The 20771-nt window shown below is 36.3% G+C and overlaps 1 protein-coding gene across 5 annotated transcripts in view; it reads left to right on the top strand.

Moving 5' to 3' along the window:
* LOC117399755 (interaptin-like) overlaps nt 1-20771 on the top strand; it is a 201892-nt gene that overhangs the window by 137429 nt on the left and 43692 nt on the right. For 3 of the 5 annotated variants that reach the window (XM_059022200.1, XM_034920695.2, XM_059022203.1), the window contains 5 exons: nt 32-199; nt 327-494; nt 15696-15863; nt 16860-16922; nt 20140-20249. In XM_059022200.1, coding sequence (XP_058878183.1) covers nt 32-199; nt 327-494; nt 15696-15863; nt 16860-16922; nt 20140-20249 — 677 coding nt within the window. The remainder of the gene's footprint in view (nt 1-31; nt 200-326; nt 495-15695; nt 15864-16859; nt 16923-20139; nt 20250-20771) is intronic. The other 2 variants (XM_059022201.1, XM_059022202.1) reach the window with 2 other exon arrangements.

Below are 20771 nucleotides of genomic sequence, written 5' to 3'. Positions count from 1 at the left end.
TATTTATTTTTTTTTTTATTTTTTTTTTAAGGTTAACCATTATGAAGAGACTTTGGCAAAACAGCGTGCAGAGCTGAAAGAGGCCATAGAATCATACAAAATGTGCAATAGAAATCTCATGGCTGCAGAACAGAATATTCATGAACTTAAATTAGAGATATCCCTGATAAAGGGAAGCCACAAAGAAGATGAGGACAAGGTACTCCTTCCTAATGCTTTTACAGATTGTAGGGTCCTCTTAATATGTGTAATTAATGTTTAAATGTTGCTCAATTTTGCATATTTTTTGTATAATTATATATTCATTTTATATACATTTTTTTCAGTTGAATGACAATATTAAATTGGTGGCTATCCTTAATACAAACCTCACCAACACCCAACAGGAAAATGAAAAATTAAAAGAAGACATTTTTGCTAATGAAATGAAGATGAAACATCTTAATTCAGAAGTTAAGAAAGTGAATGAACTCCATAAGCAGACAGAAGTAGAGGTAAGACACAAAACTACAGTTCTAAATTATATTTGATCCTTCTAATTGTAATACGAAGGTGTGTGTATCAACATTTTGAAAGACAATTCACATTACAATTTGCCACAAATGTGCTGCATTCAGTATTTTATATATAAAAACTAGGGATGTCCATTAATCACAGTTAACTTCTGCGATTAACACGTTAATTTCTTTGCAGATTATTATTATTTTTTTTTAATGCAGGTTAATCGCACTCCTCTGTCTTGAACCTCTTAGCACACTGTAACTCATTCCCTGCGTCACCATTTTAATATATTCGATCGCATGCAACGCAATGAGTGCAGTCAGCATTTGCATAGAAAGTTCGTCACAGAACTGCATTGTGGAGTAAAGTGCTAAAAGTGAAGGACTTGTTGTGAATGGGAAGTTTATTTAACTGTTAAACTGAAACTTGCAGTACCATGCATGCACTTTCTAGCAACAAAACAACAACAAATGAAACCCAATGTTTTCAGAACTTCAGGATCGCTGCAAACCCATGAATCAAGTATGATAATATAACCATTATATATATATATATATATATATATATATATATATATATATATATATATATATATATATAATAGTATTTACAGTTAAGAAGAATATGGCCATTACTCAATGAATACTTTGTTTTTTTAGACAATTTTAACTTATTAATAAAAGAAAATACTTTTTTTAAAAAACAACAATCAAACATCAGTAAACGATACCCTTTTAAAGGAAATTGATAAGAAAATATAAAGTATAATTTAAAATGCATTAAAGTGAGTAATAAACTGACTCTGTTGTGATTTAGCAGTTGGTTCAAACAATTTAACAGCAAATCTTGGATTCTTTCTGTATAATTTTGTGTAAATAAATATAAAACTATAAAGAAGGGGCAACAGTAGGAAATAGAACATCAGGGTTTTTTGGATGATGATGATATTGTTGTTGTTGTTGTTGTTGTTGTTGTTATTATTAGTATTATTATTATTATTATTATTAATAATAATAATAATAATAATAATAATAATAATAATAATAATAATAATAATACAACGACAATACAATACACATTTCACTTATATAGTGCTGTTCATGCAAGCATTTACAAAAGAAATATTGTAAAGAATATATAATCCAGCTACAAATAAACAGAACCAAACAAATAAGTTTTCAAACAGGATTTAAAAGATTCAATTGTGCTAGCATTCCTGATATCAATCGGGAGCAAGTTCCAAAGACGAGAGGCATTATAACTAAACGCCCCGGCTCCGACAGAGTTCAAACTCATTTTAAGGGCTGTCGCAAGATTAGCATTTTCCGATCCCAGGGAATGACCAGAGACTTATGAGGTCAGCAGATCTTGAAGATAAGAAGGTCAAAGACCATATAAAGCCTTATAGGTAGGGACCCAGAAAATTCACAATTTTTTTTTAAAAAATTCACAAATGACAATAAAAAATTTTTTAAAAAATAAATAAAAATCATGGAGTGTCACGAAACCGCCATTTTATTTAAAAACAAAAAACAAAAATCACCTGAAAACACATTTTCTATTTACATTATATTCTACTGATGTAAGTTGCCTAAAGTGTGTTATCATTCATGGGGTTTCCATGCAGGTCAATTTACATGTGAAATGGCGATACATGTGCACGTTTGGAAGAATTACTCGTGTAAATCAGGTTTGTGGCTGAGAGAGGGATAGGGTAATTCTCATTTACTTGTGTAAATGACAAAACACGGGAACTCCGCGCCCAGTTTCGCATGGAAACCCGCATTTCACTTGTAAATGTTAATGAGTGTTTTTATTTTATCCTTAACTATAAATATTGCAAGGGAGCAGGTCAGTTGTTACTGTGGATTCCAAGACAGCAGAAAGTAGTGGCTGATGGGAGATTTTCTGGTTCGCAGTGTTGTAGTTCATCTTAATGATAATGCAGACAGCTTTTTTTTATTATTGTTTCTTGCTGTGTCTGGCCTGTCATGTTGTATATCTCTTTTGGGTTTACAGTTCTGTATAAAACCACTTGCCATGAACTGCATTATGCCCTTGTTATAGTATTAAAGCAGCTGTTTGAGAATACCCTTGCTGTAAAAACTACACTAAAGTTAAACACGAAGAGCAAGTGAGCTGCTTAAATGTAACTGAATTAATTCCCGTCCTTTTTTTGATCCCAGCTATGTCCAAAGACAACGCATGTCTGCCCTCCACGTTAGTAAATATAGTTGGTGAACTGGATGTCATGAGACAGCTTGATCGCCCAAAACAGCGCAACAAACGACCAACAAGTTGTTGATGCCCTCTCAGAACTGACCAAATAAAATTGCAAAAGAACCTATTGATTGTGTTTAATTTGTTTGCATCGTTAATATTCAACACAACTTAAAAGAAAGCTGCTGTCCAATTGAAACTGGTGGCTGAGGTAACCTTCACAATTGCCAAGTCTGCTTATAATAAGCGGGATTGGGATTGTTTTTTGAGAGTGGCGGGTTGTAATTTGCATAAACGCCCATACTCTAACATGGGTTGCGCTTGTTTTGGGCTTGTTGTGAAAGGCAGTGCCGCTTTTTTTTCTTGTGAGACTGTAACCTTCCCCGTCTGTCTCATAGGTAGCCACTGATTCCTGAACACCTAATTTTGTTGTTGACAAGAGTTTGTGCAGGATACAGCAGGCAGTGGCAATTCTGGGAACAAATTAATGCACTTCAGTCCGTTTCATCAGTATCTGCCACCTCCCTTTCAAGTCCCCACTACCTGTATTTGCCCAAGCGTGGTATTGAATGCTTCCTCAGTAGCTGTCAGCTGTCCGGACAGGCAGGGTTTCAAAGCCAGGGTAGTATACGCAGCATCACCTGATCCCCTATATGCTATATATACAGCATACATATACACATATATATATACATATATATATATATATATATACTAGCTCTCTCTCTCTCTCTCTCTCTCTCTCTCTCTCTCTCTCTCTTTATTTATATATATATATATATATATATATATATATATATATATATATATACATACAGTACTGTGCAAAAGTTTTAGGCAGGTGTGAAAAAATGCTGTAAAGTAAGACTGCTTTCAAAAATAGACATGTTAATAGTTTATATTTATCAATTAACAAAATGCAAAGTGAGTGAACAAGAAAAATCTACATCTTGGAGAACTAACCACAGTTCTTCTGTGGATTTAGGCAGCCTCAGTTGCTTCTCTCTCTTCATGTAATCCCAGACAGACTCGATGATGTTGATCAGGGCTCTGTGGGGGCCATACCATCACTTCCAGGACTCCTTGTTCTTCTTTACGCTGAAGATAGTTCTTAATGACTTTTGCTGTATGTTTGGGGTCGTTGTCATGCTGCAGAATAAATTTGGGGCCAATCAGATGCCTCCCTGATGGTATTGCATGATGGATAAGTATCTGCCTGTACTTCTCAGCATTGAGGAGACCATTAATTCTGACCAAATCCCCAACTCCATTTGCAGAAATGCAGCCCCAAACTTGCAAGGAACCTCCACCATGCTTCACTGTTGCCTGCAGACACTCATTCGTGTACCGCTCTCCAGCCCTTCGGTGAACAAACTGCCTTCTGCTACAGCCAAATATTTCAAATTTTGACTCATCAGTCCAGAGCACCTGCTGCCATTTTTCTGCACCCCAGTTCCTGTGTTTTCATGCATAGTTGAGTCTCTTGGCCTTGTTCCCACGTCGGAGGTATGGCTTTTTGGCCGCAAGTCTTCCATGAAGGCCACTTCTGACCAGACTTCTCCGGACAGTAGATGGGTGTACCAGGGTCCCACTGTTTTCTGCCAATTCTGAGCTGATGGCACTGCTGGACATCTTCCGATTGAAAAGAGAAGGGAAGTAAGCATGATGTGTCTTTCATCTGCTGCAGTAAGTTTCCTTGGCCGACCACTGCGTCTACGGTCCTCAACGTTGCCCGTTTCTTTGTGCTTCTTCAAAAGAGCTTGGAGAGCACATCTGGAAACCCCTGTCTGCCTTGAAATTTCTGCCTGGGAGAGACCTTGCTGATGCAGTATAACTACCTTGTGTCTTGTTGCTGTGCTCAGTCTTGCCATGGTGTATGACTTTTGACAGTAAACTGTCTTCAGCAACCTCACCTTGTTAGCTGAGTTTGGCTGTTCCTCACCCAGTTTTATTCCTCCTACACATCTGTTTCTGTTTCAGTTAATGATTGTGTTTCAACCTACATACTGAATTGATGATCATTAGCACCTGTTTGGTATAATTGTTTAATCATACACCTGACTATATGCCTACAAAATCCCTGACTTTGTGCAAATGTACCTAGAAGAATTAATGCTGTTTTGAAGGCAAAGGGTGGTCACACCAAATATGGATTTGATTTAGATTTTTCTTCTGTTCACTCACTTTGCATTTAGTTAATTGATAAATATTATTATTATTATTATTTATTTCTTAGCTGACGCCCTTATCCAGGGCGACTTACAATTGTTACAAGATATCACATTATTTTTACATACAATTACCCATTTATACAGTTGGGTTTTTACTGGAGCAATCTAGGTAAAGCACCTTGCTCAAGGGTACAGCAGCAGTGTCCCCACCGGGATTTGAACCCACGACCCTCCGGTCAAGAGTCCAGAGCCCTAACCACTACTCCACACTGCTGCCCCTATATAATATAATCTATTAACATGTCTATTTTTGAAAGCATTCTTACTTTACAGCATTTTTTCACACCTGCCTAAAACTTTTGCACAGTACTGTGTGTATATATATATATATATATATATATATATATATATATATATATATATATAACATATAACATCTCTGCCGGTTTTCAGCCATGGTGATCTGCAATACCTGTTGGTCAGTTTCATTTTATACCTCCGGGTTTATTTTTAATTAATGAGTCATAAGATAAATTTCTTGAAACAGTATTCACTACTAACAGCATGACACCTCACATTTTGAAAAACAATTTAGGCAAGAGCAGTAAAACACATTATTAACCAACCAGGCACAAGGTATTTTGCTTTATTACAGCAGGTTAGATTCACTCGTGTACCAGTTCTCTGCGCATGGAAACCACATTATCACAACATGTCAATAGTAATTTTCAAAATCAGCACGAGTACTTTACGCATAACTAATTTACATATCACCCCCACCTTTCCCATTCATTTGCATGACGTTGGGTGAAAAGCCTGGTTTACTCGAGTAAAATAAACTGAGTTTACGGAAATCCAAAAAAGCATTTTACATGAGACATTTTTCTTGTGTAAATGTTTCGAGTTAAAAAAAAAAAACTTGCATGGAAACCCCCTGATTGATAGTTCATCAAGAACATCACCCAAAAACCAAGGCTGAAACATTTTAACATTTAGCCTAACTACTGAGTCAACTCTTTAAAATGTACACTGTAACATTGTAACTCAAGTCGCTATTGAAATAATCTTTCAAAATGTAACAAACTTCTGCGGAGACAAGTAGTTTAAAATGGTCTGTGTTGGCTGCAAAAAAAGTAATTCAGACAAAATAGATTTTTTTAAAACAACCTTGAATGACAAATTCAGCAACCTTTAAAATTTATGTTGACACATTAATTAAAATGACTGTGTAATTCCCGTAGCCTATTTTGCTGCCTCTAATCCCAAAATATTAAACACGGGACAAACAACTGCAAACCTGAAATGATAAAACCAAAGTTTTTACGTTTTTCTTTATACACACTATAGATTTCTAGTAAATGTCATTGTACAGTATGAGGAATTCACCAATCATGAAGCCGGTATTTGTTTTACCCCGTTGCCATAGTAGCCAAATGGCATTGACGCCGGATGGTGTACAGCTACTATAGCACTGCCTCTACTTGATAAAAGTATTAAATGAACAGGGGAGGTGAAGAGTAATGGAAAATACTGTAGGAAAAATAACATGCATATTTTTCACAGTAGGCAGTCAAATACACGATTTCTGTGAAATTCGTAATATCATGAATTTTCTAGGGCCCTACTTATAGGTAATAAGAAGAACTTTAAAATAATAATAATAATAATAATAATTCACTGGACATGATCAAAGGCTGCGAGGAGGAAGAGACCTTGTGAATTGATAATAGGAGGTATATGCTTTATAACTTAGAGATGAGTAAGGGATTCCCCTTGGCTTGCAGAGAGCCACCCTCGCGGAGGACGAAGCCAGCGGGAACTGTCTGAATATTGTTGATACCTGGGAGGTATCGAGCTTACAAAATGAAGTTGTTGGTAACAGATATTATTTTATTTATTTATTTCTTAGCAGGCGCCCTTATCCAGAGCGACTTACAATTGTTACAAGACATCACATTATACATTATTTCACATTATACAGATATCACATTATTTTACATACAATTCCCCATTTATACAGTTGGGTTTTTACTGGAGCAATCTAGGTAAAGTACCTTGCTCAAGGGTACAACAGCAGTGTCCCCCACTGGGGATTGAACCCACAACCCTCCGGTCACGAGTCCAGAGCCCTAACCACTACTCCACACTGCTGCCCATAAGATATCCATACAAGCCGGCGGAGGAGTTGCATGATTATAGGAGATGACAAATGGTCTTTGTTAATAATGTTAACAGTGGCTTGATTGTCACAGAAGAACAGGGTGGATTTATTTTCTGCAGTAGGGGGCCCAGAGGGAGGCTGCAACAACAATAGGAAATAGCTCGAGGAGGGCTGTCGATTTAGACAGTGGAGAGAGGTTTTGGATTTCCTGAGAACCATTGATTATGAAAAATCCCGCTGAAACTGATTTTCAAACCATGTCCAATCATTCAGCTGTTGACATTAGTTCCCATTGGCAATGGTTTTGTGCAGTGGTTTTCATTTTATGCAACTTCAAAAAAGATTTTGATGGCGGAAAGAAAAATAATAATAATAATCTTAACAACAATAGGCTTCTCAGCCATGGGCTTGGAAGCCTAATAATAGCATCAGTAATAAAACAAACTTGAATGAGATGGATGCAGTAATTGTATCAATTAAATATGTGATTAAAACCAAGATTAACTAAGATTACGATGATTTCCATTACACGAGAGTAGATATTAAAATTTCTTGCTGATTTGAACTCGGCTCTCGCCAAGATAAGCACCAACTAAGACATAGCTTTACAGTAAACTAATGTGATCCATCTGTGTCTCCATCCATTTGCGCTTCCTTCCATATGATGATGTAGATATCCTTCTGTCTGGTGTTGATGGCTGAAGTGTAATGCTGGCTCCAGGGATCAGTTTATTGCCGTCTGGATTGAGCTAAGTAGGGTACATCTCTGGGGTCTTCAAGTGGGCACCTTCCATCCTCGGTGTTTCGTCGACTAGCCCACGACACCTCAAGAGGTGTCCCAGCATCACCCCCCTCCGTCCCCCACTCAACTCAGCCCAGCTTACTTACCCGTACATCAGCGTTTCTTTCTTTCTATTGTGCTTGAGATCCCCAGCCAGAATCTTTCCATCTAAACCACAGCCAGTTGCTGCTCCTCTCTGCTGCTCCAGATAAGTTCTTCACTGTGCGACGCAACTCTTGGCCACTGAATCCGACGTCTCTGAGAAACCGGGTTGTAGAGTGTGCCACAAATCCTCGACAACCCACCTCCACTGGGTAAACCCGGACTCTCCATCCTCGCTGTTCCGCTTCAGTGGCTACTTGAGCATACCACAGTTTCTTCTTCTCGTATGCCTCATCTACAGCATCCTCCCATGGCACTGTTAACTCTACCAGGTGAACAAGGCATGCTGATCCAGACCACAAGACAATATCTGGTCGAAGGTTAGTGGTGGCAATCTCAGGTGGAAAAATAAGCCGTTGACCAACATCTGCCAGCATTTTCCAGTCTCTAGCAGCTTCCAGTTGTCCTGGGCGAGGATTGGTTTTAACACCTTTTCTTGGTGGTTGCTCTCCTGGGCGGAGGAATGTTGTCTTTTGTGTGTAATGTTTTGATGGAACAGGTGGCAACTTATTGGTCATGTTATGCTTGTCTTCCACAAATTTGCAAGATTAATCGTGATTGCTTGGCAGTCCTAATATGAACATTTTTATTATATTATTTTACTGTTTTGTTTTATTTTCTCAATGTGTGAATGTGCCTCAATGCCATTGAGACAGTTGTTATTTTAAAAAGAATGACATCACAATACTGTTTACCTTTCCTTGCTAGTTCTGTGGTGGAGAAACTCTGGCTGCTACCGAGAACAGAAACATTAACCTTTAGTTTCAATATTTCCTGCGCAAACACCCACATTATACAGGACCAATAAAAATAATATCAGAGTATAAAATATTTTAGATTTTGTTCTACTAAGCAGAGAGATTTCTAAATGTACAGTAACTAGCGTAACTAGCTGTAGCATTTACTTTTCTAAATAAATGCTAGTTACTGTCCACTACAGCAGTTGTAGATTGATGGGGTTTTTTTTAGTAGTTGTAGAATTGCCTTTCATATCTTGGCTACTGAATAATTTTTATACTATATGGGAGTCCTCTGCGATATAGAAATGTTTCAATTATAAGTTTAACATAGTAGTCTGAATGGTGCTCTGACTCAGTCACACAACACATCTTTCCAGGTGGCAGGCACTCATGTCTTGTATCAATTTCCCCAGCACCTTTCTGCTTTAATTGGACTTGACTAAAGGTGAATGTTATTATCAATATTATTTCGTTTATAAACATTTCGGAAAAACAGGAAATTATGATATGCACTGCCAAAATGTTAAACTTACAACTACATAGGACATCAATAGAGGTAAAGTGATGCATCATTTGAAATTGATTTTTTTTAATAGGTTGAAAAAATTGTAGCGCAGAATGATATGTTATGTTTGTGTTATGGCCGCCAGTGGTCCACCAGAGATTTATCCACCCCTTCTAGAATGTTGCTAGCCAATCAGAGTGCCCCCTCAAACCACACAGTTGCATAAACTAATACAATCCATGTCTTCTTGTGTGTTATTGCTTAATGATATATCAGAATTGTAAACTTGGTTGCTTTTCTGCAAGGAGAATCTCCCCTAACCAACACGTCATCAGCAACCGCATAAAGACTCAGTGTGTTAAATATAAAAATAATAACCCAGGCGGCTCCCGAGTGGCGCATCCAGTAAAAGCACTCGCTAGACCGTGGACGGGAGCTCCCAGGGGGCGGCGCTCAATTGGCCGAGCGTCGCCCGGGGGGAGGGAGGGTTAGGTCGGCCAGGGAGTCCTCGGCTCACCGCGCAGCAGCAACCCCTGTAGTCTGGCCGGGCGCCTGCGGGCTTGCCTGTAAGCTGCCCAGAGCTGCGTTGTCCTCCGACGCTGTAGCTCTGAGGCAGCTGTACGGTGAGTTCGCAATGTGTAAAGAAGCAGGCGCCCCTCCCGAGTCAGCGCAGGGGTGGTAGCGGTGAGCTGAGCCTAAAAAATAATTGGGCATTTCAAATTGGGGAGAAAATAATAAAAACTAATTGGCAACGACTAAATTATTTAAAAAAATTAAAAAAATAACCCAGGACCTTAAAAATGGAAAAAGCAATATGCTCGTCTTGTAAGAAATAAAATAATGCATAAGTAACAAATCATCAATAACTGAATTATTTTAACTTCTATGTTACTGGTACATTTCTTTACCAGATACAGGCCTATACAACATGCTATGGTACAATATTAAATGGCAGGTCTCTGTCTGACTTCCAATTTGGCCTTGCGCGAATACTGTTATCATGTAGCTTTCTCAAACTGGGTTTCCACAAAAACATAGGTTGTGTTGAAGCACCGCAAGTGCAGCCTAGAAAACAGAAAGTACTGATTAGAGAAGAAACCTCAAAATGGAGCGAGGTAACCAGTGGTGTACCACAGGGATCAGTATTAGGTCCTCTGCTATTCCTAATCTACACATTGATGCAGCAGCAAAGGTCATTCAAAATGATCTAGACAGCATTCAGAACTGGGCAGACGGGCGTTTGCAAGCCACTTTCAAGGGATCAGTATTAGGTCTTAGTATTAGGTCCTCGGCTATTCTTAATCTACATTAATGATTTAAATCCTGGTATAGTAAGCAAACTCGTTAAATTTGCAGACGACATAAAAATAGGAGGAGTGGCAAACACTGTTGAAGCAACAAAGGTCATTCAAAATGATCTAGACAGCATTCAGAATTGGGCAGACACGTGGCAAATGAAATTTAATAGAGAAAAGTGTAAAGTATTGCATGCGGGCAATAAAAATGTGCATTACAAATATCATATGGGAAATAGTGAAACTGAAGAAGGGAACTATGAAAAAGACCTAGGAGTTTATGTTGACTCAGAAATGTATTCATCTAGACAATGTGGGGAAGCTATAAAAAAAGGCTAACAAGATGCTCGGATATATTGTGAGAAGTGTTGAATTTAAATCAAGGGAAGTAATGTTAAAACTCTACAATGCATTAGTAAGACCTCACCTAGAATATTGTGTTCAGTTCTGGTCACCTCGTTACAGAAAGGATATTGCTGCTCTAGAAAGAGTGCAAAGAAGAGCAACCAGAATTATCCCGGGTTTAAAAGGCATGTCGTATGCAGACAGGCTAAAAGAATTTAATCTATTCAGTCTTGAACAAAGAAGACTACGCGGCGATCTGATTCAAACATTCAAAATCCTAAAAGGTATAGACAATGTCGACCCAGGGGACTTTTTTGACCTGAAAAAAGAAACAAGGACCAGGGGTCACAAATGGAGATTAGATAAAGGGGCGTTCAGAACAGAAAACAGGAGGCACTTTTTTTACACAGAGAATTGTGAGGGTCTGGAACCAACTCCCCAGTAATGTTGTTAAAGCTGACACCCTGGGATCCTTCAAGAAGCTGCTTGATGAGATTCTGGGATCAATAAGCTACTAACAACCAAACGAGCAAGATGGGCTGAATGGCCTCCTCTCGTTTGTAAACTTTATGTTCTTATGTTCAGACTGATGTCATGTCATCGTGGGATAACGGAATTTGGAATCCCAGTGAAAGTATACCATTCATAGTATAAGTAACATTTTGTGATATTACTGCTCCTTGTAAGACATCTAGCTTATTAAAACCATTGCATATGTTGGAAGGGCGGACAATTATATATCCATTGATATATTTGCTAAGCAAGTGGTCTAGTGGGGTAAAATGGTCAAGAAATGTCCCACCCCCAAGCACCATAAACCAGCAGGGGTGGTCCAGCACTTTTTACAGGACTGTGTATCTATACAGAGCTAAATTATAGATATCCTAGGTGATATGTGTGAGTTGATGAGTTACAGGGCAATATTTATTTTTAAAATATTTTGCTGCATATACTATTTATCCTGGTGAGTATTCATAATGTCTGTGTTTAAAGGCTAAATGCATGACATATATCCTCTCTCTTTCAATTATGAATCTGGTAATTAAAATTCACCAGCTATAATTCACATTATTTTGTTTTAAAATGTGAAAGAGGAGGTGTTCAAGCTATTACACAATATTGTACCCTGTATTGACAATGTCAGTTGTTGAGTAGGTTTCTGGTGTACAATAGGCTGTATTTGGAATTGATTAAGGATTTCTTCATATTTGTCAAGTGACATACAACATGCTGTTTTTTTGAGCTTCAGTAGATAAAGGATTAGTAAATTAAGTACTTTCTTTACTCTCTACAGTTTGTATTAGCGCTAACCATCTGTTCAAGGTACAGTCGTTTTTTGGGAAAATAACATGCACTCTGGTTATAATGTGCATGGCTAAGTAGCCTTGGGTACAGTATCATGTGTGATGTAGGGTTTTAAGAGGGGAATATCATAGAAGTTGTTGTTTTCATGCTCAAGTGTCGATATAGCTCATACATTGACAGTCCTAATATTGGTAAAAAGGTGCATGTTATATTCATTCAAAAAAATACAGTGGATTCAACAATTCTTGTAATTCTGTAAAGCGAGTCTTAGTTGGGAAACCATTTCTTTACGATACATCAACTCTCTCTCTCGCTCTCTCTCTCTCTCTCTCTCTCGCTCGCTCTCTCTCTCTCTCTCTCTCTCGAGCGATGTAGACATCTCACTATATAGTATGGTGGTATTCGGTGGTTGACCCCAGCAGTGTCAGACCTCAGCTGATAGCTGTCTATAATTACCATACTGATAATAAACCACTGGGTTTACTACAGGCCAGAGAACAAAAGAAAGATAACACAATAGGGGGTGCAGGCCAGCCCTTCGTTCAATGCATGTTCTCCCATACAGTTTGGATTTTATATGGTTGCTGTGGTTAGTTATTTTGAAAACTGCTCTACTAACTGTTTTTAATGCTATGATTCTTGGCATAAGGAGCTGGTATTTATTTAAAGCTATGTAGCATTTTGGCTGATCGACATTCATATTTTTTTTTTTTTTTTTTTTACATATTTATGTATGTATGTATGTATGTATGTATGTGTTTCTGCAAATACCAGATAAAGATTATGAAATAATAGCTAGTTTGAATAAATCTTAGACGTTGTGTTTTGATCTTTTCTTGAACCCGGACAGTAGGTCTGATTTAAATTTTAAAAAAAAATCTTATGTGGGCTAAACACGGTACAATATTAATCAATATATTTCACGTAGTGTGTATGTTAGTGGAATAGAGAATTACAATACTTTGATAAATAGGGTATGTCAGCTGCTTTTCCCTGGAGAGTCATGCAAACACTATATAAAAGAAATTTTGAAATGTTGATCCATTTGAAATACGCTAAGAAAGCACCTAGTATACAGCACCTGTCTTTCTCAGAATTGCAGATTGAATTTTCTTGAAGTGATATGTAGTGCTCTCTACATTGCATTACAATTGAAACAGTGTAGTGAGCTACAAGACTTTTTTTTTTGATCTCTTCATAATCATCACTTTAATCTTTTCCTCTCTGCTGCTTCATTTTGCCTCTTCTTGTACTTGTGCATACTGAATACCATTATTGCCTTTGGTTATTAACTAGGAATGGATCTGGCAAAAGTAATTTTGCGCTGGCTTGATGCAGCAGAATAAGCTGTCAAACATCATACCAGGTGACAGTGTGATGTCCTTCTGAGGAGCTGTTGCTCAGTGTGAGTTATAGCTGGAAGGTTAGAGGTAATCAGAGAGGATTACCAACAGCAGCTTTTATTAAATATCTTTGTAGGTCTACTGCGGATGTGACCAGATAATACGAGCTTCAAATATAAATTAAAAAAAAAAAAACAGGACATTATTAATACACTGTGTGGCTGTTCTGAATGTCCTTGCAAAAGTTTATCGAATTATATTGAATATAGAGATACATGTCAAGCACTAGAATTATTATGTCAGGTCTAGGCTATTTGTGTTTTATAGTGATTCTGTTTCGATGTGTTATATTTCCCTAGATGTTTGATGATGTTAACATTGTTCAAATTATATATCTGTTTTCATTTCCCAGAAACTATAGACAGATTTGGATTCCATAGACAGTGTACATAAGAATTAAAACCCTCCTATACACTAAATATAAAATGTGTACATGTGTGGAATTTAAAATTGTTTACATTATTTCGTTTGTTAATTATAGAAAGAATCAAGTTGTCTATTGTATTATAAGTAATGCAATATACTGTATGTTTTAAGGACAAACAATTTGGAGCATAGTAATCGAAACCTGTAGTAATTAAACATTGCTGATTCAATTACCCTTAATTAATAAAGTAATTATATACTGTGGTGTTTGTAGTTATTTCAAAATTAGTAGAAACTGCAAATATGTGTTTAGTATATATTTTTTTATTAGTATTTCAATTTATCACTAATCTAAATGTTAAACAGGTCCACATCTTTTTAATGCATTTAGTGTGGCATTCCTTGGTGAAATTCAACATCTGGCAGTTATGTCAGGTTACCGTTGTTAGCTATGGGGGGGAGAAAAGATGTGTAATTTTTTCTAATCAAAACATCTGTAGTGTGCAGCTATTTACATTTTCCTATCAAGACATGAGAGAAATTAATTTTAGATGAGTCTTTTTTATGACTTGTAATTACTGTCATTAAGAAAGCTCTTGAGACTCCGAGGGAGCTTTGACTGAAATGCAGTTTGACATGTTCTATAATTATTGCTAAATTAATGTGTTACTTTATGTGCTAAGAGAAGAAAGGTTTCCTTACAACTTGAAGTGCAATGAATGTGTTCAGTCTCACAGACAAGATTTTTACAGTTGAGCTTTGATTCAGTTGTTCAACATTGTGTGCGTGTGGGTACTGTATACCCATATGTACATAGCTGTTCTGTATATATTCTGTATATATGCAAGTTAAATTATTTTGAATGTTGATATATCAGTTCAATTCATAATCTGGTTCATTAAAAAAGAAAAAGAAACAAAATATTGGTACTATCAAATTCTTAACCCCATAAGGCAAAAATCAGAGCCATAATTAGCAGTGTATTTTATGTATGTCTTTAACCCTTTGCAGTCCTATGTCGGACCTGTTCCAACATTGCAATTATTCCTATCCGGTCTAATGTCGGACCCTGTCCGACAATCAAAAAAACTCAAAAAACAGGTTTCTAGTCGTTTTTTCTCAGGAAAAAGCCGAGAAAACCATTCAATGGCCGAGTGGGAGCGACAGGAGCCGAGACAAGCCGATAAAAATAAATAAATAAATAAATTTAAAAAAGGCATATCTCATGAATAGTCATACTTGCCCCTGGCATCAGATAATGGAGGCCATAAGGAAACAAGCTGGCTGTTACTGAATCAGCGCACAGTGAATATCACGGACATTTGCAGAGCTTTTTTGAGATGTTATAGTAATAAAATAATGACTCGGATTGCATTATTGAGGAGTTTGGTGATAAAACGAGTGATCAGGAGATGATTGATCGGTATGTACGACTATTATTATTATTATTATTATTATTATTTATTTCTTAGCATATGTGAAAGCGATAGCGAACGAAAGGGTGGGGCAGGGCTGGAGATGCCTAGTGAGTGCTTTGTTGATATGCAGGGCCTTTTAAACCCGTTTGACTGTGGAAAAAAATACTTTTAAACAGCGTGTCTAAAATGAACTGCGCGTGTGCAAATAAATTGGACCTGACGCGCCTGATGCGCACTTAATAAATGGACTGCAAAGGGTTAAACTCAAACAATTAGCTGACATTCATGCCTTTTAAACGTTGTATTAAATTATTTTATTCAGGTACAGAACAATGATGAGCAAACGTCTGCGCTAACAAAGCAGCTATATCAGATGCAAAGAATGTGCCAAGAAAACATCAAAGATCTTGCAAATAAGGAAGAACAGTTGGTTATATTAAAAACAGAAGTAGTTAGTCTCCAAGAGAAGTTCAGATGCAAAGTGGAAGAGGTGAGGCATTGTTGAAAGCACACATGCTTTATGGTACTGTAGAGGCCTCACCTAAGAGTTACACTAAGGCCAAAATTAATATTCTGATTAACCACTGATAGGGATATAGTGGTGAAGTACTTACTGTACATGCATATGTGCCATATACCATACTTCCACAGTTTTACTAGAGAATCTTTTATGACTAGTTATTGATAGTAGATTCTTGGGATATACTGTATGTGGAAGAACCTCTCCTGTCTGTCTGTCCATACTTATTTGTATTTCGCAATGAGTTTAGGTTATGGTGAGCAACAGTATATGATACGGATAGCTCTATTTTTGTATTTATTGCTGTGACGAGTGCTGTATGTTACTGTGTTAACATACCTTTTATTTTTTCCAAACATTTGTTTTTAATAGAAATTTTAATCTAAATTGGTTTGGTGTTACATTATGAGCATAATTACACAAACTAGCTTTTTTAAGGAAAAAAATTGAAATGTATTATGTACCCTTCCACTATTTTGTACTTTTTTTTATTTCCCATAAACATTGCATTGAACATTCCCATTTATAGTAAATCTTTTTAGATAAAATGGCATTTGGGAATTGAAAGCAGCATCTGATTTCCCGCATCTGAGGGAGGATTCAAGGAATAGCCAAACACTGCACTGTTGTTGGGTGATTTAAATGCAGTTGTATGTTGACATTTTTACCTACAGAAACGCTGTTTAGATAATTGTTACTTATTAAGGTGTAGTAATATTAATAGATCAGGTAAGTGAGTTGGTCTGTGATGTCATAGCAGTGCGATAAGACAATTCTTACCGCACGGTCATGTGATCTTGCCAATCACAGCACTTAATTTATCCAAGCCATTTTAGAAATTATATTACATAATTGGTTTGACATGGAATATACATGATGATTTTACAATATACATTGCAACTGATTTTCAAACTTACTGATATTTTAATACCAATTTCCAATTTATACTTGATTATTTTCAAACAGGCAGAGAATCTGAGAAATGGTCATCTTATTTTAAAACAAAAATGGGATGCCTCAAAGACAGAGGTAAGTTGTGTAAATTAATGCATACTTTACAAGACACTGATGAACTGCATTGCTCCGATTTCTTTACAAAGAGTGTCACATTTTATTCATGCCCTCTGGATTTTAATAGACTGGGTGAAATAGGATCAAGAACTACACTGTACAAAAGGAGTACCTTTAGCATTACTTGAAATAACTTGAAAAGACTGGTCTTATGCCATGCATTACCACTGACAGTTTCTGTGGATTTGCTTTACAAGAAAGTAGTTGAACATTCTTGCATATTTATGTAACCTTGTGTATATAATGTTACAGTATTTGCTTCCCTGCGGATCTAATACTTGGTCAGAACTTCTGTTGAAATCTGATAATAAGTTAGGTTAGGAAGGATACAGTCTTTAAATGCGTCTAACTTATTAAATGCATTTCATAGCTTAATTTTGTCAGTTGCAAGGGGTGCAAATGCACCCCAGTGTGTTTAAAATTAACATATCTCAAAACTCCTTGAAGATTAAACGTTGACCAGTTACATTTATTTTGACACCAAACACGTCCTTGTCTGACTGGGAAACAGGAGTAATGTTTCTTCAAAGTGCACATGGTAAATGTTTGGGGTAGTTTTGCACCCCATTCTGCCTCCCGAGGGTTGCTAAAATATATATTTATTTACATACCAAAATCTCACAGCTCCTGCTTGCAGGTCGACTAGATTGTTGAGAGTTTTAGCCAATATTCATTTTCCAGTTTTAGAAGGATCCAATATGAAAATGTGCATCTGTGTGTGTATAATACAGTAGTTTCCAGCAGTATATTTGATAACTGCATCCTCTACAGTATCCCGCTCATTACCTGCTACAGCACATTGTTACAAAAATATGATTTTATTTTGTGAGTTGTGTACTGTTAATAGCACCGTTTCTTTTGTTTTTTTTTAATGCTTAGTGCCTCAAAACAGCGTTTATTCAATAACTAATTGTTTAAACGCTATTATAAACCAGTTTTGAGTTGTTTGTTTTTTGCCTAAAACATATGCCCAGAACATACGTATTTAACCGCTGATGAAGGGTTAAACAATAAGACATTTTTCTTTCAACCAAAACTGAATGAGCTTTAAATCTGCCAAATTGTGAGCCATATTTTTTTAACAGTGTTTTGGTAATAAAGATTACATTTCAGATCACAAATCCCAGTTCTGCAAATTGAAGCCCCATAATGTGATATATTAAATTACTGAATCTTCATAAGTTTCAGTCTGATTTATGATGCCCTATATGTCATCATGTACGGTAATTACAAACGCAAGGTGAGAAATACATTTCCTTTTTGTATTTCATGTAATTGCCATAGTAAGTTGAAATACGTTTTCTGGCTGAACGATACATGGACATATTTGAAAGATCCTATCAAAATAGTAAATCACCCCTGTAACATTACCATTCCCTCTTATCTGTTAATGTGCATAACAGATGGCTCTCTGAAGAGTTAGCTCATGGTGTGAGGATGCACTTGTGATTTGATTTTAATTAGATATACTTTGTAAAATAATAAAGGGGATATTGTCTTTTGCATTTAATTTAATGCAGAGTAATACTACATGGAGCGTAGGTCTAATTAAATAACTATGCTACAATTGAACAACTTAATCTTCTTGAAATGTAGAAATGTTTTGGGGGTTCTCATCTTTATTTGTTTGTGCCCCTGCATTTATTTCAACCACTTGTCCTAAATTGGTTGACAGAATGTCATTCTCTGGAAACAATATAGTCTGTTAGTGTACTACAGTGTGCTATAAGACATCTGCTCAAACATACTGTATGGCCAACATTACAACATGTAAGCATTTTTATACGCACTGTTTTAAATCGTCTTCTTGGTTTTGTAACAGTCATTACAATAATCTGTATTTTGTGGCAAAGCCTGTCTATAAATCAAACTTTATATATACCCACAAACCAAAAAAAGAAATGCAAAACACAAAAAAATGAATTTTGAGAATTGCATAAAATCATAGCTACTGTGACGTTTGGGACTTATCGAGCACTATATTCTGCAATTTTGAATACTGACTTTGGATACTGTTTTAATTCCGGAAACTATTGTTTTTAAATCTTTTGCTAAAGCATTGCCTTTTACGTTTTACGCAGTTCTGTGCATGGGTAGCATTTTGATTTAATTTTGCTGTTGGTTCGTTAATGGGGAATTTTATATACTGCTACAACAAGTACCGAATTTAAAAGTATGTACTGTATTACAGTCCAGGTGTCATCTCTTTTGGGAAGTGATATTTACAGAATCATATTGTTCGGAATTAAAATACTTCTGTTGAAAACATAGCACTGTACCAACAAAACCAACTACAGTACATCTAAATGGAAGCCTACTTATTTTAAAACACAGTCCTTTCAGCTATGTATTTTTGACATTGTATCTCTTTTGTGTTCCCTGAAAAACGGACAAGGGTTGGAACGGGCCTAACTGTCACTGAAGTCAAAATTTTATAGGGTCGGATATGTGATATGTGAGTGCTGACTGTGTGTGTTTGTATGTGTGTGTGTGTGTGTGTGTGTGTGTGTGTGTCTGTGTGTGTCTATATATATATATATATATATATATAGTGTGTGTGTGTGTCTATATATATATATATATATATATATATATATATATATATATATATATATATATATATATATATATATATATATAATATAGTGTGTGTGTGTGTGTATATATATATATATATATATATATATATATATATATATATATATATATATATATATATATATATATATATATATATACACACACACACACAGTGTGTGTGTGTGTGTGTGTATATATGTTTTACATTCTGGTAATCCAAGTAGAATAGAATATTTTCTGAGTTCCAAACTTAAATGTAAACTTAGTGAGACCTGTTGTATTTTCATGTCTAAAGAACAAAAAGCAGGATCAAGAGATATTTAATTGAATACACCTGATTAGAATTATACCCACCACCGGTGGGAGACTTGTGTATGCTTAGCATAACAAACTAGTAAATCTAAGACATGGGAAAGCTTTAGGCATTCCTTCTAGCATATTGAATCAATTAATAGCATGTTCAAGGAAACCCTGATTATTTGAAGGAGCGGAGAAAAATGACTTGATTCTTTACAAGTTGTAAAGGCTATTATTAGTATTCTAGATAGAGTGTGTTCTAAGTTCATCATACCCTTTGATCTGTTTTCATCCACAGCTGGAAACTGTGCACCAGGCTCTGGAAGCTTCAAGAATGGACAACAGTCGCCTCCGTCAGGAAAGTGAGTTAGTGGTTGCAAATGTGAACCGCTGGATCAAAGAACAAAAGTAGGTAAAACTTTTTACCCCCACAATCAAAGTATTTCATACCCTCTTCTCTTTTTTACAAATCTGTTTTTATTTTACATTTACATTTTAAATGTCCTAAGGATAACCTTTTACATACATAGATTTGTTTGTTATATTTGCAACATGTGTATTAATAAGTAAAAACTGTTATCCAGTTTTCAGACAAGCGCACTGTGAATATATACATTTGGCAAAGTTACTAATAGTGTGTTTACACTTACAACTCGGACCTGAACTGGCTCAGAGTCAATCAGATTAGAAGATACTTAAAATTTTAGCCACTCGTTTACACTTGAGCACAGACCTGAGTCTGCTTTGGCACAGTATGCGCGCGCATAGCCCCTGAACTGTAGTACGTGTCCAATGCCGTCATATCGACCAACCCTTGCATGAATACATTTCCCCGCCCCAAAACACAGAGGCGAAAGTGTTTAAATCAACAACAAGCCTGTCATTTGTGTCACTTATGTGTTTCTACTTAAGACGGTCGTTCTGTGCTAA

Source organism: Acipenser ruthenus, chromosome 4, assembly GCF_902713425.1.
Source record: "Acipenser ruthenus chromosome 4, fAciRut3.2 maternal haplotype, whole genome shotgun sequence".
Taxonomy (NCBI): domain Eukaryota; kingdom Metazoa; phylum Chordata; class Actinopteri; order Acipenseriformes; family Acipenseridae; genus Acipenser; species Acipenser ruthenus.
This window is presented reverse-complemented; position numbering and strand designations above follow the sequence as displayed.